The 19,488-nt window shown below is 44.1% G+C and overlaps 1 protein-coding gene across 8 annotated transcripts in view; it reads left to right on the forward strand.

Annotated features, from left to right (window-relative positions):
- The window catches only part of AKAP9 (A-kinase anchoring protein 9), a 247,751-nt gene that overhangs the window by 184,448 nt on the left and 43,815 nt on the right, over window positions 1–19,488 (forward strand). For 7 of the 8 annotated variants that reach the window (XM_040431142.1, XM_040431144.1, XM_040431146.1 and 4 more), the window contains 5 exons: window positions 8,345–8,557; window positions 11,838–11,876; window positions 15,017–15,249; window positions 17,427–17,546; window positions 18,842–19,018. In XM_040431142.1, the coding sequence (XP_040287076.1) occupies window positions 8,345–8,557; window positions 11,838–11,876; window positions 15,017–15,249; window positions 17,427–17,546; window positions 18,842–19,018 (782 nt within the window). The remainder of the gene's footprint in view (window positions 1–8,344; window positions 8,558–11,837; window positions 11,877–15,016; window positions 15,250–17,426; window positions 17,547–18,841; window positions 19,019–19,488) is intronic. The other variant, XM_040431147.1, reaches the window with a different exon arrangement.

A 19,488-nucleotide genomic window follows, 5' to 3' on the forward strand; every position in this document is an offset into this window, starting at 1 on the left:
CTGTATCGGCCTATGTCGATGGGGTCATATTTATGCCGAGTGCAGTGTTCGATCTCCTCCAAGCCACCATGCAAGGTGAGCACAAGTGGGGAAAAAAATAAGTGTGACCAAATAGCAAGTCTGCCCATGCGGGTACCGGTGACGGAAGGACCCAACGTGTCCTCAGACTTGCTGTTTGGTAATAGTTTTTTTCACTTGTGCTGACTTCAGATGTTTTTTTTTTTAGATCCTCCTATTTTGATACTCTACCAATGTAAACAATTGCATTTCCCATAAAATATCCCGAGCAGTTTTTTTCTCATAGTTTTATGTTGTGCTGTTCCTCTATTTTTCCTCGGTGACAATTCGGTGATATTACCGTTTTCTGTAGGGTCTGTCCCTACACAATCAGCACCGATCCAAGCCTGCATGTTGAGGAGCGTCCAGCTGTGTGTAGCATGCGGCCAGTATTCGGGTCATGTTGCACGTGGAGCAGTAACACAGATTTCCCACACAAGGTCCAGGGTTTTATTGATTTCCTGCATTGCTGGAATTTATGAAGCGTTCAGTACTGGAAGCTCTGAGCACGACTGAACTCTGGTATAAGATCAGAGTCTGTTACCTACTTACAGTGTAATGGATATGACCGCTATATAACGCTACGTTTCCCTAGCAGTGGACGCTGTGTAGGACACGAAGGGGAGCAATGACCTCTACAGAACATGCTGTCCAAAAAACTACAGTGTCTCCTGAATACCACTGATGGCAAGAGGCTTGGTCAGTGACAGCTGCCATATAATACACCGCCATCAGGCCGCAGTGATGCTCATGGACGAGGTTGGGAATAGGTGGAATATCGTTGATGAGTAGATATGGATCGTCCTAAGGCCTCATGCACACGACCGTGCCCGTATTGAGGTCTGCAAACCAGGATCCACAAAATTCAGACACTTTCCGTGCACAATGCTCATTTTTCTCACTCCCATTACTAGTAGTACAGACAAGAATTGTACATGCCCTATAATTGGAGGCACTGACCAACCCCCCCCCAATGGTAGTCATCAGAGGAACCTCTTTTACCTGCCGTTTAACCATTTGTATGTCACTATCAGTGCTGATTGCAAAGTTTAAAGGGGGTTGTCCAGGATTTTGATATTGATGGTCTGCCCTCAGAACAGGCCGTTAATATCACATCAGTGGGCGTCCGCTATCCTACGTCAACCCCACCCGATCAGCAGTTTGGTAGTACCTAGAAGTGAATGGGAGCAGTGCTGCATTCACTACGCAGTGGACTGAGCCGTTTAGTTCCTCTACCCCAAAACAGCTGATTGGGAGGGGTGTCAGACCCCCGCCAATCTGATAATGATGTCCTATCCTGGGGAAAGGCCATCAATATCAAAATCCTGGACAACCCCTTTAAAGGGACAGCTTGAGGGGAGACCCCTGTTTTATTGCATCACATGCTATCCCTGTGATATGATCGGGGGCCATAACTAATATGGGCATATGGCATAGGGTCCATTGGAGTGGGACAATCTGACCATATTGGACTGGGACTGTCTGACCATATTCCCTGTAGTCAGGGTCACGTAGGTAGGCCCTAACATCTGCCTGTGAACGGTTCCTAAATATGACCACCCTGCGATCCAGCAGCAGTGGTTGTGCTTGCACACTGGGAGTGAGACAATAACCTTGGGGTTAATGACAATCCAGTATAATACACTGAAGAAGCCTCTGTTGGCGGAAAGAATACCGCTGTATTACGACCAGTAACGCCATGATGAAACGCGGCGGACCCCATTCTGGTCTGTCAGGCTCCATGTGTAAAACATAGGTCAAGCCAATATCCACGCTGCTAAAATATGCCATTTTTATGACTCTGACGAGCCGCTCCTGTACAGGAGGAATCTCCTGCAGGGCAGCGTCGGCTGACTTCTATGGCTTTATTATGCAGCAGAAACCCGTTCAAAATTGTAAAAAAAAAGTCTGCATTTCAGATGCAGGTAGCTCATGGTGAATCTTTTAATATGAACATTCAGAATGGTTTTATACAAGCCGCGTAGAAAAGTTTTTGAAATTATTTTTTTTTTTGTACAAAAAGACTATTAAAAACATGATGTGCACATTTGAGTAATACTGACGCGTTTCGAACAAGATTCTAGCTGTAGCCAATGCCTACGAATATATACACATTGCATGTTACTACGTCTACAGCTCCACCTCTACGGCATCGCCCTGCCACACAGGTGCGGTATTCTAGAGGTGGAGCTGTAGACGGAGGAATTTGCAGTGTTCTATATATATATGTGTAGGCATTTGCCTCACAATTATGCTACGACTTTGAACTCGCTGTAGAGTTTGAAACGCGTCGCTGTTACTCGAATGTGCGCCTCATGTTTTTAGTCTTTTTTTTTTTTTTTTCTTCTACTAATAAAGCTTTGATGGTTTTATGGCTTTGCATGCGGTTGCTGGATACCCATGCTGAATGTTCATATTGAAGCGTCACTTTGGAGTCGCCCTAGACCTAGAGTTTTTCTGTGCAACTGCGTATCCGCCCGATAGAAGGAGAGCTGTGGTCCGTGTCTGTTCTACGAGTATCACTTAGCTAATGGCGAATGTGTCTGTATAATTCTGTAATACAGATACATGTATGTAAATATACAGATGCAGCAGAGCCGGGTTTGTTATGTGTTGAAGTATGGCCCTGCATTATCTTTTGGTTTCCATAGGGCGGCGAGTTATTGTAATACATGAGGAATTCCGCTCTGCTTCATCCATTCTATGCCCACAATGCAGTTCGCCAGTGTGCCGTCTGTATTCTCTCCGTATTACCCAGCTTATTGTTGTTTTTTTTTGTTTTTTTAATTACCGGTTTTACAGACTTTTTACATCGGCAGTGCCTTATAGAGCAGGAGGGGCTGAGCAGATTGATTGATATATAGTTTTGTGGGAAAATATTTGGTTCAACTAACCATTTATTAATCTAATTCTACTCCTTTTGTGCTTAGGAGTCCAGTGGGCGGTCCTATCAGTGATTGACAGCGATCTCTGATCACACAGTCATAGAGGGAAGGCTGTCAGTCGCTGAAAGGACCGCCCACTGGACTCCTCAGCAGAGTCTTAGATCCATAAGTTACAAATTATACTGAATCTTCTCCCACAAAACTATATATCCATCTGCTCAGCTCCTCCTGCGCTGTAACCTGCTGCACGAATGCAGAATAACTATTTTAATGAGTTATATATATAACGTATTGAGTTAATTGTATTCATTTTTCGGAGGGAGAGGTAGAAAAAAAACATCAGGTTCTGTTTTTACAAGGTTCACCTTTATTCTGCGGGACGCTACAATTATGGCAATACCAGATTTATAGTTTTTTATGCTTTTACACAATACAGTGTCACGTCAGGGGCATCAAACACTTAATACATACCAACATTTAAGGAGTGCCTGTCAGCAGTCCAACCTATTAAACCAGATATACTGCTTGATGGGGTTGATCCTTCTGACTAAAATGATACCTGCTTTGTAAAAAAAAAATATGTTGCAAAAAAAAAAAAAAAGGATCGCGGACCCAATTTGCGGTCCACAACATGGGCTTCATACGTTCGTGTGAACGAGCCCTAAGGACTATACATTGTTGTTGCTTTTTTCTTCTTCTTTTTTTGGGTGGAGCGCTTTACCTCGCCTTTCCATTGTAAAGGGATGCCGCTGAAAGTCCATTACCTTGCACTGCTTGCCCTCCGGCCCATTCTATGCTTCCTTGTGACTGATGGCGGATTGAACAAGAAACTATGGGCAGGTTGATCATTAACTCTGTGCAGTAAGCACCAAAACTTACGGAGAAAGGGTTTTTAGAGGTGACAGGTCACCGTGAAAATTCCACATCCTCGATGCCTCCCTCCTACAGTACCAGTTAGGTTGGGCACCATAAATGATATGGTCATTCAGAAGTCATGTCGTAACTCACTGGTCAAGCTTCTTCGCCCCAATGTTTTTGTGTTTTTAGTCACGGTGGCGGCCAACCACAGAGTGACCCCTTTTTATTGATTTCGAGAGGCCACAGGGGTTTACAAGGGGTCAAGGAGCCACCACCTACTGTCCACATTACATTTGGAGGTCACTAGGTTCTTTCTGGATCATTAGTTGTACCTTTTAAGTAAACATTTGGGGATGTAACTGTTCCCAAAAATGTACAAATTAGGTGTCCAGCACTGCGATGTCTCCATAAAACCAGAAGTTTACTACAGAGGGAGTAAAATACAAGTAATGCTGATGCGTTTCGGCCTACACTAGACCTTTCTCAAAGCAAACTGACATATAATGAACACATGTCCCCAAAAATGTAGTAGATGCCAGCCGGTAAGAGGAGATAATGTAAATGTACAGATCCTGGGGGAAGGTTCTCTTTAAGTGGATTTTCCACTTTGTATAATCTTACTTAGAAGGGTCCCTTCACAATGAGATGATCACAGAGACCCCTGTTGTCTAGAACTAACTTCTGGGGGAACCTTGCAGGAAGCGTTCAATTCTTCTGCAGTGCTTCCGCAGGGGAAGTGCAGAATTACATAGTTCTTCATTCTTCCAGGTTCTGCTCCTGCAAGCGCCCTGTTAAATTGCTCTCTGCATTGAATTGCTTCACAGTCCCTCCCCTTTGCTGTCAGTGACAGCTGTGGCGTCCAACCAGGAGACCACTACAGCTGTCACTCGGAGGGGAGGAGCTAGCACAATAAAACATCATTTTCATACTACTCCTGTTAATAAACGCTCCACAAAAAATGTGTTTGAACTACTCTCCCCAGCCCCTGCCTAGTGGTGTCAGCAGTTTAACATGGTGAAAACTGCTGACAGATTCCCTTAAAGGGATATTCTGGTTGTTGCACGTTACCCTCTTTCCTGTCTATAAGATCCCTACCACTGGGACTCCCACCGATCACAAGAACAGAGATCCTATACCCCTTGGAGAACCAACGAAACAAATGGTCAGGCACTCCATTCATCTCTACTGGAGTTCTAGAGACGCACTTGGCTATTTACGGAACTTCCATAAGTCTTAATGGAGATGCAGTTTGTATACCCAACCTGCCGCTCCCTTCGCTTCCACGGGGCTCCGAGGGGTATGGGCTCCCTGTTCTTGTGATCAGTGGTAGGACCCCCACCGATCTAATAGTCACCTTGTGAATAGGGGATAACCTGTAACAAGTGGAATGCCCCTTTAACTGTCCTGCAGTAATGACTCGCTGACGAGTGTACACGTGACAATCACTGGCCTCGGCGGTCTCGTACGCAACAAGCGGCTAACACCTGTGATCGGCTCTAGTGGTCGCCTGCACATGGTTGCCACATCCTCGGGCATTCATGGCCGTGTTCACCTCGTTATAGTCCAATAAAAAAACTAAAAAAAACTTGGACAGCATGTTGAAAAAATACAACCTGACCTGCATCACGGATGCGGACCCATTCATTACAATGGATCCGGAGATGCAGAACAGAATACTACGGAAGCACTGCAGAGTGCTTTCTGGGGTTCCGTTCCGTGCTTCCGCACCGCAAAAAAATAGAACTTGCTCTATCTTTTTGCGGAATGGAAGGATCGCGGACCCATTCAGTAAAATAAAAAAGTTATACTTAGTGATTGGGAAAAACAATTGCGACAGTAGTGTTGGGAAACTGGTCACAATTAGTTTTGATCATTGCAGAGACGCATCAAGCTTCAGAATCCCCAGTGATCGGGGAAATCACTGGCTAACTATTCATTTCTGCAACAGCGGCCACTACAGGTGAAATGTAGTATTGCCTGTCAACCATTCAAATTCCTGTAGCAGGCATACATGCCGGTACATTTAACACACGAGCCGCTGCCCGCTCTGGCTCCTAGAAGGGGGTCCTGTATGACTTTTACAAGACTTCCCCCTTGTAGGTGCAGCTTTCATGAATGACGATGATTCTTCTACAGCCGTGTCCTGATAATTTAGCGTGTCAGCATTACGTGTCATTAGTATGTTTGGTCAATAGCACGGGCATCACATAAACACGAGCGCAGAAATCGTCAGAGGGATTTCTTATTATGGAAACGGTTTCCATGGAGGTCACCAAGAATCCTTCAGATACAGCGAGGAGATGACAGCTGGAATTCAGAGACAAAGCTATAAAACCTGTGCGGACCTGTCCTGTCAATATTTATCTGCTATTAATAAGTGATGTGCCTGCAGTGAGTGGCGGCACATTTATGTAATCCCTTTCACGCTTACTGAGTTGTGCAGTTATGTGCATTATCTGTGGTCGTGTAGCAATTGTATGGACGAGGCAGGTGTAGAGCAGATCAGCCACGTCCTGGAAATCAGCTTATGTCCTCTGTAGGAGGGGATACTATTGTGTATGAACTAAGTATACACCGTCATACAACAGCATTGTGTGAGCGGCAGTCTTATAGCTTTTATTTTATTCTGCATTGGAACACTATTTCACAATTTATATAATGAATAAGTCTACATAAAAAAATGAGAAATAATAATAAATAAAATACATTATATACATTAAGTTTCATAATCTTGTACTGCATTATACTCCAGAGCTGCACTCACGGTTCTGCTGGTGGAGTCACTGTGTACATTGCATTAATTATCCTGTACTGATCCTGAGTTACATCCTGTATTATACTCCAGAGCTGCACTCACTATTCTGCTGGTGGAGTCACTGTGTACATACATTACTTATCCTATACTGATCCTGAGTTATATCCTGTATAATACTCCAGAGAAGCACTCACTATTCTGTTGGCGGAGTCATTGTATACATACATTACTTATTCTGTACTGATCCTGAGTTACATCCTGTATTATACTCAAGAGCTGCACTCACTATTCTGCTGGTGCAGTCACTGTGTACATACAGTACTTTTCTTATCCTGTACTGATCCTGAGTTACATCCTGTATTATACTCCAGAGCTGCACTCACTATTCTGCTGGTGGAGTCACTGTGTACATACATTACTTATCCTGTACTGATCCTGAGTTACATCCTGTATTATACTCCAGAGCTGCACTCACTATTCTGCTGGTGCAGTCACTGTGTACATACATTGCATTACTTATCCTGTACTGATCCTGAGTTACATCCTGTATTATACTCCAGAGCTGCACTCACTATTCTGCTGGTGCAGTCACTGTGTACATACATTACATTACTTTTCCTGTACTGATCCTGAGTTACATCCTGTATTATACTCCAGAGCTGCACTCACTATTCTGCTGGTGCAGTCACTGTGTACATACATTGCATTACTTATCCTGTACTGATCCTGAGTTACATCCTGTATTATACTCCAGAGCTGCACTCACTATTCTGCTGGTGGAGTCACTGTGCACATACATTACATTACTTATCCTCAGGTACATCCTGTATTATACTCCAGAGCTGCACTCACTATTCTGCTGGTGCAGTCACTGTGTACATACATTACATTACTTATACTCAGTTGCATCCTGTATTATACTCCAGAGCTGCACTCACTCTTTGTGTACATACTGTATGTTAAATTGCTTATCTTGTACTATACTGCTTGCATCAGAGGTGAAATCTTTCAGCATTGCTTGCTTTCCTGCTGATCATTTTGCATTCTCACTACCCCTCTCCCATTATAGGAGCTCAGCAAGCTTGTTTACTGTTTCTAATAACAACCAGAAGAATTGTGAATGCAGCTCTGGAGTATAATACAGGATCAATACAGGATTGATGTAATATACGGTATTTACAAACACTTGATACCTTTAAAGGCTTATCTGAGTATCCATAATGAATCTGAATTATAAAGCACTGCGGAATATGTTGGCGCTATATAAATAAAGATTATATTATTATAATGCGTTGCCCTGTGGTGAAGTGGTGACATGCCAAGTGCTGTGTGAGATAATTGATAAAGGGGTTGTCACGTCAGAGATCCAGATTATGGCCACTGTTCTGGCTCTGAGACCTCCAGCAATCCGCTGATACTGTTAGGCGCAGAAGATACCAGCTGTACTTTCCCCCCACAGCACCAACTACTGGGGAACTATAGTATTACATGCAGCTAATAATGGACAGACTGGGTCCCTAGAGCAAGAGTCGCTGTTAGTAGCCTGGCCCCCTGGCTCATAGTCGCACCCCTTCTTCCTTGGTCACATACCATATTCTTAACAGGGCACATGGAAAGTGTTCCTGCTAACAGGAAAGCAGCTGAATTTAGTATAATCTTTAGGTGTGACTGGAGTATAATAAAATCCATCCCGCTAATCAATCACATTATTTTCCTCGCAGTTTTATTCAGTCTTGGTCTTTCGTTTCGACTCTCCACTAACAGGTGTGTCCCCCGTTACTCTCTCCAGGCCTCCTCGATGGGTACACAGACGAAAGAGTCTTTCTTGAAAAGCAAATGCAGGAAAAGAACGACCTCATCCGGCATCTTGAACAGGAGCTGCAGAATACAGGTAACAGATTGCAGGAGCTGGAGCAGGAGAGGCAGCAGATCGACGAGGAGAAGGAGCTGCTGTCCCGCCAGAAACTTGCCCTGAAAGCCGATGCAGCGCCAGCTGAGCAACGTAAGTATCTCCGCCATAAACTTTTATTATACCTGTAATTGTACCTGTCTGGTGTCCGTCACATTATTACATATTGTCACTGCATCCCCATAACAGATGATGACATAGTGATCAGGTCTTCACACTGACAACATAATTGCTCCAAAAAGTAATTTAACCTGTCACAGTCAGGACAGTAGATTATGGTAGATTGTTCTGTAGTATGGTGGCACAGAGACTTCTTATATATTACCAGGGCAGGATAGCAGTGGAAGTAGAATATGCTAGGGAGGGACTTAGTGAAGGTCCACCTTAAAGGTCCATTTTAGAGGTTCAAAATTCAGTACTGCCACCACTAGGGGGAGCTTAGGAGCCTACTGTATACTGTTCTGGTATTGAGTTCAGTGTATGCACTAAGCTCCCTCTAGTGGTCACTGCAGGTAAACGCAATGTTTTTCTTGAAACTTCGTTTTCTGCTACTTAGCTATTGATGGCCTGTCCTCAGGATAGGTCATCATTATCAAGTCAGTGGGGGTCTGATCAGCTGTTTAAAGAGTCCGTGGCGCTCATAAGAGCTTTGCATCCTCTTCATTGTTTACCTAGATTGTAGCGGCACTGCCGGGTCGGTGCAGCGTTCTCACCCTATCAAGTGAATGGGATTAACAGCTGTAATTACATTGCACCGCTGCTACAGTCTAGGTCACAGGGATGCTCAACCTGCGGCCCTCCAGCTGTTGTAAAACTACAACTCCCATCATGCTCGACTGTAGGCTGATAGCTGTAGGCTTCCCGGGCATGCTGGGAGTTGTAGTTTTACAACAGCTGGAGGGCCGCAGGTTGAGCATCCCTGGTCTAGGAGGTCAACACTGAAAAGGATGCAGACCCGCGAGGCATACCCCCCCCCCCCCCCCTTGCCTTTCTGCTATTGATGACCTATCCTGAAGGTAGGTAATCAACATCTGTAGCCCAGACTGCCTCTTTAAGGAATCCTTTAATTCAGGCATGCTCAACCTGCCGGCCCTCCAGATGTTGCAAAACTACAACTCAAAGCATGCCCTATTAGCTGTAGGCTGTAAGGGAAGTGTAGTTTTGCAACAGCTGGAGGGCCGCAGGTTGGGGCATCCCTCCTTTAATGAATTCTGACACTCAGATTGCAGTAATTCTTCAGAAGGTTGTCTCGGCTGTTTCGGTGACCTCCAGCCGCACACATGAGCAGCCCCCTCTCTGGCCGCTCTCCATCTGTATATGGCTCAGCACGATATACGCAGGCAGACGGACACTATTAGCACATTGTACGTTTTCATCCCATCTTTCACCATTTATTATCTCCACCATTTTCCTTGAACATCAGCATTCCTTCTTCTTGGTTCTGCGTTCTGTATGCAACCGTTCAGCAGCTTAGATAAGTACCCCTGTGCGCCACTATAATAAAAACGGATCACCGGGGAGGCGGATCGGCTCCTCCACTGGCAGTGAGGAGATTTTTAGCACATTCAGTAATTAGTATGGTAATCAGCCAGACTTGAATGCCAGTTAGACCAGAATGCTAATTACTCTACCATGCTCCCGTCCATGATCAGCTGGTCATCAGAAGGTAAAGAGAAGAATATACAGAGTCTTGAGCTTTTTGGGGGGGGGGGATATTTTTAAGGGTATGGCCACACAGTCAGGTTTTCTGATGCAGTTTTGGAAGCCAAAGCCAGGAGTGAATAAAAAAAAAAAAGAGTAGAAGTCCTATCTGCCCTTTTATACTTTTTTCCTTTTATGATCTACTCCCGATTTTGGCTTCCAAACTTGCATCTGGAAACCTGACCGCGCGGCCGTGCCCTAATTCTTCAATGTAATTGAAAGCAATTTATAAAAATATGGCTGCTAATTTTTTATTCCCAGAACAGCGCCACTCCTGTCCACAGGATGTGTCTGGTATTGCGGCTCAGCCCCCTTCTAATTCTAGATAAATGTAAGAATTGATATGAACAGAATCATTTCCGTACTCAGTGGAAGCAGATCCCAAATAAATCAGGTCAAACCATAGGAACCGATCCTTTCATCTTCCACTTTCACGGAAGAGATTCTGTTCATGACAGTGTAAAGAGGAGCTGCTGCCGCTCCTGGGATGTCCAAACACCACACTGTGCCATTCTTCTTTTACTCCTCCTGGAAATATATGAATACATTGACGGCTGGGCGTTACCAATCCCTTTGTTAAGGCTTAAAGGGTTGTGCCACGAATATAAATATATCCCACCCCAACAGATATCAGTCACTTTCCCCAAATACCACCATTTATCAAGGCCGCCTTAGGGCTCATGCACACGAAATGTATATTTTTTTCTGCGTCCGTTCCTTTATTTTTATTTTTTGCGGCCTGTATGCAGAACCATTCACTTCAATAGGTCCGCATAAAACCAGAAACGACTCTGTGTGCATTCCGTTTCCGTATGTCCGCATGGCCGTTCCACCAAAAAATGGAACATGTCCTATTCTTGTCCCGTTTTAGGCACTGTTACAATGGATCCGCAAAAAAAAAAACGGATGCAATACAGACGTATCACGGATGTCCTCTGTATTTTTTTGCGGATCCGTGTTTTTTGCGGACCGCAAGATACATACGGTCGTGTGCATGAGCTCTTATTCTAAAGTAATTTCTAAAGTTAGGGATAGGAGAAAACTGCAAATTAAGTAAATTACAAAAAAAAAAAAAAAACTCTCTAAGGAGAAGTGGGAGCTAAAAGTAACTGATGGAAATAAACTTGTGGGTGAAAGGTACAGTAGTTTGTGGCACAACCCCTTTAGTGGTAACGCCCAGTTGACAATTTAGGAAGGGTACAAAGTAAAGTCCTAAGAAAATGCTCCAGAATTGATATTTAAAGGAGAATGTAATTATTTATTAACCCCGACATGTCCGGAGGGCAGACCAATGTTTCCTTTCTGTCCTCGTGATTGTAATTGTTACTGTAACATAGGTGTTTTCTTCCGTTCTTGGAGTATAACATGTTGTATAGGGTCTCCAGAGCCCTCTCACTCACCTGCCTCCTCAGGTAAGGGCCCTCAATGTGACACGTCCTGGTAAAGCCAAGGGGCGTGGCTTCCTATAAGCCCCGGTGACATCATCGGGCACCTCGGGACATTACCGGGACCTGTGCATTGGGAATAACGTAGCATTCACGTTTACTGTTTGCAGCACATTATTCACCCCCCGTTCTTCTTCCCTATGCCGCTCTCTCTTCTTTCCAGTTGCAGAAGACCTGTACACGGCATGTGAATTACACTGCATTTGTTTTGTTCTCTATTCTCCCAGGCTTAGTAGAAGCTGCAGTCGTTGCAGCTCCCGAAGAAGGTGTGTTTGTACCTCCCGCATGGCCGACCTACAATCGGGTGTTTTTAATGGCTACGATTTGGGAATGAACTAATCCTATGGCTTTTTGGGCTCCTTGCACTAACACATTTCTGGCTTTCCGCTGCTCACTTTACCTGCTCCTGTGCCTAATCACTTCTCCTGACCCCTTGTTGCTAGCAAGGGGTTAAACTCCTACCTCTCGTTAACCCACTTCTCTAAAAAATGAATAACCATCATCTTATCCATCAACCAATCACAGTGACTTTCCCTCCTTTACATCCCGCGATCCGGAATTCTTTTTCGCCTCCCCCTCCTCTCCCTCCCAAATCCTCAGAGGCAAATCCTCAGTCCTTTAGATTGCTCGTCTCGCTTTGTCACTATTGCGTTGGATCACAGATGATCGCTGTGTCCCGTAAGATGATGGTCATAGGCAGGGGTCGCTGGAAACAGCGATTTGTAAGAAAATTGCATTTTGTGTTTGGTGATTTTCTTCTCATTCGCCTGTTTCACATTAATCACCTTTGTGATGGTTTCTCTCTCCCTTGTAACAGCACCCGGTGAAAGTCGGCAGTTTGCTCCAAAGCGTAAAAAGTATTGGTTTATGTATAGTGTATGCCTGACTGCACCCGGTGCACTGGGCCCTCACCCCCTGGCTTTCATCATGCTGCGGAAAAACATTGGATTTTTTAGTTAAAACAAATTACAATTCTGGTAAAAATATAGAAATATTTGGGGCATTTACAAATCTTTTTGCTATTTCCACTATCAAATGCACATGTAGATTCAGTAGATCCCTCGCTTCTCGTCTTCCTTACCCCTAGTAGTTAGCAATGTAGGGATTAGAAGAAGAAAAAATTGTGCCTTTTTTTTTTTTTTCCTTTAAAAACAGCACTTTTGTCCTTGAGCTGTCAAAGAAATAAGAAAAAAACAAACTGCAGGTGGCGCTATGCAGATACATTTTATTGAATAACTCAGCGGCTATGCAAAATTTTTAATTACATGCAATTACAAAAGTAATTAGATCCAGGTGCTGGTTTGATAACTGTAGAATATTTTTCGTGGGACAACCCCTTTTAAGCCCAAATTTTCTGATACAGTATGTGATAACCCCTTTAAAATGGTATTCCGGTTATCCCCTTTCTCATGATCGATAGGTAACCCTTGGGCAGACTAGATGGGCCAAATGGTTCTTATCTGCCGACACATTCTATGTTTCTATGTAACCCAGCAGTTGGACCTCCATGATCTAATAGGGGATAACTGGACTACCCCTTTAAGGGAATCTGGCACCAATTTTTATGATGTCCTCTCGGAGGACAGCATAAACTGGTGACAGAGACCCTGTTTTATATGCAGGGTCACTTATTATTTTTTTTTTTATCATGCAGTAGTCTGCCACTGCAGCAGACCCAAGTGCTGGAGTCCGCTCAGTTATGTGCATTTGAGTCCTCCCTCCGCCTATCTGACGCTGATTGGCAGTTTTCTTCCTATACAAAGTATAAGGAGAAAGCTGTCAATTGTCCGTGGCGAGCCAGAAGCTCACGAATGTCCGGACAAAAAAATTGACTCCACCAAAAAATATTGAATCTATATCACCAGAGTATGCTGCCCTCCTATAGGATAGATTCTCTTTAAAGGATTATTCAGGTTTTAATGATTACATTTATTTCTTTAGAGAATAAGATGTTGAAGAGTTCTGTAATATACATTACAGACCAAAAGTTTGGACACACCTTCTCATTCAAAGAGTTTTCTTTATTTTCATGACTATGAAGGCATCAAAACTATGAATTAACACATGTGGAATTATATACATAACAAACAAGTGTGAAACAACTGAAAATATATCATATTCTAGGTTCTTCAAAGTAGCCACCTTTTGCTTTGATTACTGCTTTGCACACTCTTGGCATTCTCTTGATGAGCTTCAAGAGGTAGTCCCCTGAAATGGTCTTCCAACAGTCTTGAAGGAGTTCCCAGAGATGCTTAGCACTTGTTGGCCCTTTTGCCTTCACTCTGCGGTCCAGCTCACCCCAAACCATCTCGATTGGGTTCAGGTCCGGTGACTGTGGAGGCCAGGTCATCTGGCGCAGCACCCCATCACTCTCCTTCATGGTCAAATAGCCCTTACTTTCAAAGTTTTCCCAATTTTTCGGCTGACTGACCTTTATTTCTTAAAGTAATGATGGCCACTCGTTTTTCTTTACTTAGCTGCTTTTTTCTTGCCATAATACAAATTCTAACAGTCTATTCAGTAGGACTATCAGCTGTGTATCCACCTGACTTCTCCTCAACACCACTGATGGTCCCAACCCCATTTATAAGGCAAGAAATCCCACTTATTAAACCTGACAGGGCACACCTGTGAAGTGAAGACCATTTCAGGGGACTACCTCTTGAAGCTCATCAAGAGAATGCCAAGAGTGTGCAAAGCAGTAATCAAAGCAAAAGGTGGCTACTTTGAAGAACCTAGAATATGACATATTTTCAGTTGTTTCACACTTGTTTGTTATGTATATAATTCCACATGTGTTAATTCATAGTTGTGATGCCTTCATAGTCATGAAAATAAAGAAAACTCTTTGAATGAGAAGGTGTGTCCAAACTTTTGGTCTGTACTGTATATTAGAAAATTGCATGATTTCTTATTATATAAACAAATAAATGAAAAAAATAAAAATAAATAAAAACTGGACTATTCCTTTAGGTCTGGTATTGAGAGCAGTGTTGGGGTACATTTCTTAAACACAGCTGTAATATTTGGATGTAAGTAGGCCAGACCAGCAATAAAGTGGATGACACAGCCATGGCTCATCTACATTGTGCATTGTTTATAGGTTTAATTACATAGCTCCTTCCATATATATATATATTTGTGAATGCTGCAGATATCTTTTCACATTGGGTAAACCTCTTATAATATATAAAAACTGGTTCTCGGCTGCGCCGACCAATTATATAACCGGACGCCTGCAGCAGGTTAGACAGATCGGGGTGTCACTTGTTGGAAACTTCCAAACACTTCAAGTCGATCCAATGTTTTTCCTCACATGAACCTTCAGGTTTTCGAGACACTTGTGATTGGAGGTTGTCACCCGTGAATTGTGACTGATGGGATCTTTGTGACCCTCCCCTAACAGAGCTGCTGGAAGAGACCGAGAAGCTACTACAGGAGAAAATCGAGGTGCAGCGTCAGGCCGAGAAGGACTCCGGGGACCTCCACAAACAAGTGAAGGTCCTGGAAGTAGAGCTGGAAGAGCAGGTGAACCGGTACAAGGAACTGGAGCAAGAGAAGAACGCTGATCTAGAAGATCTCCGCCAGAAGAACCTTTCCTTGGAGAAGCAACTGGAGAAGACCCGCCGATTCTTAGATGTAAGTCTAAAACCTGTGCTTCTGTAGAGTGCACTCTGAGGGGAGGGACGGCATTTGGGGTCCAGTCTGAAAGCTTTACGTTTAGCTCTCCTTTAACCCCTGAAAGACCAGCAATTATTATTTTTTATTTTATTATTATTTTCTTTCCATTTTGTTTGGCCTCTTTGCATTTCAGCAGCCATAACGTTTTTTTTTATTGTACTTATTGTACACTATTATAATTCTGTGTACAGTCAACCCTGGGGTCCTTTCTGGGGATGACTGCACGGGGATCGCCTGATCATGTCACCGGGAAATACTGTGACTCGATTAAAGTCGGGAGTCCCCTTTAACCATGCCGTAGTCAAAGGATTAAACAACCGGGTTTAATTTTCTTTCCTATTTTGGCCATTGGAGCTGTTATGTCATTAGACGTCCGAGCATCTGCTTCATGGCACCACAGGACAATCACAGAGGAGGACTTATTCTACAGCACCGTAAAAAAAACATGGCACGGTAGAATAAAGCACATAAGGGATTGTGCCACAAATATAATATATCCCGTTCTGTCAAAACTGTCTTATTCTAAAGTTATTACCCTTCCATTGCACTCTGCGGCGGAATCAGTTGCTGTAGATGGCATCCTGTATTGGAGCCTCGTAGTGTAGGACGTAGGAAAAGCCATTGGTAACAACAAGGGATGTGGTCATTGTCACACAGTCTGCTGATGTCCGGACACGTCTCACTGCCCTGAGGCATGATGGGACAGCAGTCACATGACAAACCAGGAAGTAGGATTCAAGCATGGGGGATAAGAGAAAACTGCAAACGAGGTATATTGAAAAAAAAAAAAACTATCCAAGGAGGAACGGGAGTTGTTAAGGGCTCAGCTTCGAGATCACCATAGAGCTATGAATTTGTATGAAGTCATTATTTTAGGATTTAGCAAAAAAATAGTCAATACAAGCCCTCTGGTAAGTAGACAGAACACCCAGTGACCCAGCATGACTTCTTGTTCTCACAGTGACCCCATTTTTTTTTATATTAGAGGTGAAATGCGTTGAAAATTAGATTAGGTCATCAATATCTGATTGGCATGGGTCTGACACCCGGCACGCCTGCCGATCAGCTGTTTCGTGGGTATTTCCAGAGCCAGTAGTTGGCGATAGAACTGCACAGCTCCGTCCATTGTGTAGTGGATGGGTCTGGTTCGTGCAGTAGTCACTTCAAAGGGATCACTGCTGTGGACGGAGCTGTGTTCTTCTGGCACTGGAGCTACCCCGAGACAGCCAATAGGCATTGGTGCGGGGTGTCGTAACCCCGCAAATCACATGTCGACGGCCTATCCTGAGCATAGGCCATCAATAGTAAAGTCCTGGACAGAAATTTTAAAGTAACTTAGAGATTAGGGCTATTTTTTGGCTCGTGATCTTCCAAATGTAGGCCCATTAAGGGCTATAATTTAAATTTACCTCTGACCTGAGGAAACAGCTGACTTTACTCGGCACAGATTACAGCTATTACTAGGTAAGTTTCTCTAATGTAAAGTTTGTCACTGCATGAACTGTGCAAAAGACTTTGTGGAGGAAAAGAGATGCCTTCATTTGGCATGGAAAGGGTTCTTTACAGTACAAGCAGATTAACAGCAAAACCGCTTGACCTGAATGTATAGGATTGTCCTTGTGTGATCCGGGAATTGAAGTTGACCTCTCACCGGGGACACCAGTGCGGCAATCATTTTCTCTACAATGGCCACCATAAGTGAGATGTCACCTTAGATGATGGGCTTTCAAATGAATGGCCATCCAAATAATGAGTGCCAAGTCGAGTCCACCAGAGTGGGAGCTGCTTTTATAGAGTGGATCTCTAATCATTTGAGGGAGACAAGTTTTGGATATGGGCATTTAGGGTTATCTCCGTTCCATACAGTGAAGGACTGGTCTAGTATTTCTTCCATCAGCTCTTTGAACTTCTGTCGCCAGCAAATGTCTGGGCTGAGCCATCGCACTGGATGACCATGGCACTTTCCCCAGGAACCCCCTGACTAGAGCATCTCGAGGGCTCTGGCCCATCCAGCCCTGTATGGAAAATAAGTCCATTAGGGTCAGTCTGTGCCATCATGGGATCCGAGCTCATTATTTGTTGTGTGTGTGTTTCATGAGGCTTTCTGCTGATTTGGGTTCATCCATGTCATGCAGGAACAGGCAGTCGATCGGGAACACGAGAGGGATGTATTTCAACAAGAAATCCAAAAACTAGAGCAGCAGATGAAAATGCCACAAAGACATCAACCCATGAATGGTCACCAGAGCAATGAGGTAAGAGGTCATATTCCCAGCTGACATTTTCCTGGGAAATGTTGCTGTAGCAGAGAGAGGACGTAACGCCAACGGATGGTGGACGGCATGTGACAACTAAAGAGCACTAAACACAGAAAATACACAAAAAAGTAAAAAATAAAAAAATTGATTCCAGCTCTTTGTGTAATATTACAGTTAAAGAAATATATAAAGACATTTTCTCTGCGTTTCCCAAGTGCTCACTCATCCTCCTCAATCACCTGTGTCTGGATGTAAGACAACTGACTGCAGCAGGTGCCCCTCCCCCCCCCCTCATTTAATAAAATTATTGTTAAAGGGGTTGTCTCATCATAGACAGGATATGCCCCCCCATTGTCTTATAGGTGTGGACCCGCACCGATATAGAGAACGGAGCCCCGAAAGTGAAGGAGAGCGCAGCCGCCCTCCATTCATTTTCTATGGGGCCGGCATAAATAGCCGAGCGCTGGCTCGGCTATTTCCATCGAGCCCATAGAAGTGAATGGGAGCGGTGGCCGGTCATGCGTGGTGCGCTCCCATTCACCTTGCGGGGCTCGGTTTCCGATATAGGTGCGGTGTCATGAGTGCCGCCGCCGCCTCTTCAAACAGCTGATCAGCAGGGGTGCCGGGTATTAGGGGCTGGGCAACCCCTTTAAGGTCCAGGCTATACACGATGAGGGGTTAAATCCAATTCAAGCAATTACTAGAGTATAGTGTGTGACAACACTGATTGTGAATGTTACTGCCCACTGCATCTGTCGTTGCTATGAAAGTCCATAGGAATCAATAGAAAACGGCAATATTCTCTATGAAAGTCACGACATCAAGCGATAATTGCCAAAATATCAGAAATTTGATCCTGTCCTAAAGAAGTTTCCAGGATTAGGAAAAATTACCAGTAGGCACACCTGTCTCTGTGTTTTGCCCATGGACAGGGCTCGCAGCTGAGAACATGTCCTGGTGACTTCTATGGGAGAGTGTAGTTAGTAGTCTCTGTGATAAGTGTCCAGGTCACTGCATGGAGAGGGAGATGAGCTCCACTGCATGGAGAGGGAGCTGAGCTGTCATCCAATCTTAGGTCATCGTGTTCGATAGATTCATTTCACCTTTTAATCAGTATTCCGTGCAGGATCAGACTACATGCAGGTTTACGTGTAGTCTGTAACCACAGGGAAACATACTTTTGCAGTGGAGCTGTGTGCACAAAATGAGCAATAAAATGGCTTCAAAAGTGCAGATACATCGTCATGTTTCTTTTTTTAATTGATATTTCTCTTGATGTGGGTCACTGATAGGTGGAAAAACTAGAAAGCAACCTTAAGGAAAAGACGGACAAGTGCAGTGAACTGCTGCTGTGCAAAGAGCAGCTGCAGCGAGACGTGCATGAGCGGAACGAGGAGATTGAGAAGCTGGAGTGCAGGATTCGGGAGCTGGAGCAGGCTCTGATCATCAGCACTGACAGCTTACAGAAGGTAAGTCTCCGCCACATCGTGTCCTCGCACGCTATAGCTCACCCGATACAATAATGACTCCTTAGGGCTCTTTCCCATCTGCGCTTCGCTATCCGGTCTTCTGATCTGTCAGGGTGCCTTCACATGAAAATCCATTCCTTTCACCGCTTGCTGCCCCACTCAAATGAATGGAACGGATTTTCAGATACAAAATCTGCCGCGTGTGAAGGCACCTTCAGAAGGACAGAAAAATGAAAAATACCTGATCTGTCTTACTTTGAGCCTCAGTTGTGATCAGTTTGTGTCCAGTGTGTCAGACATCAGTTATTTTTTGCCATTAGTTGTGATCACTCTGCCACCGCTTGTGTCCGTTCTGTCGGACATCAGTTATTTTTCTCCTGTCAGAAATAACGGAACTGATGAAAACTCATCACAACTGAGGCTTAAAATAAGACGGATCAGCTATTTTTACATTTTCTGTTCTTCCAACA

Source organism: Bufo bufo, chromosome 5, assembly GCF_905171765.1.
Source record: "Bufo bufo chromosome 5, aBufBuf1.1, whole genome shotgun sequence".
NCBI lineage: Eukaryota > Metazoa > Chordata > Amphibia > Anura > Bufonidae > Bufo > Bufo bufo.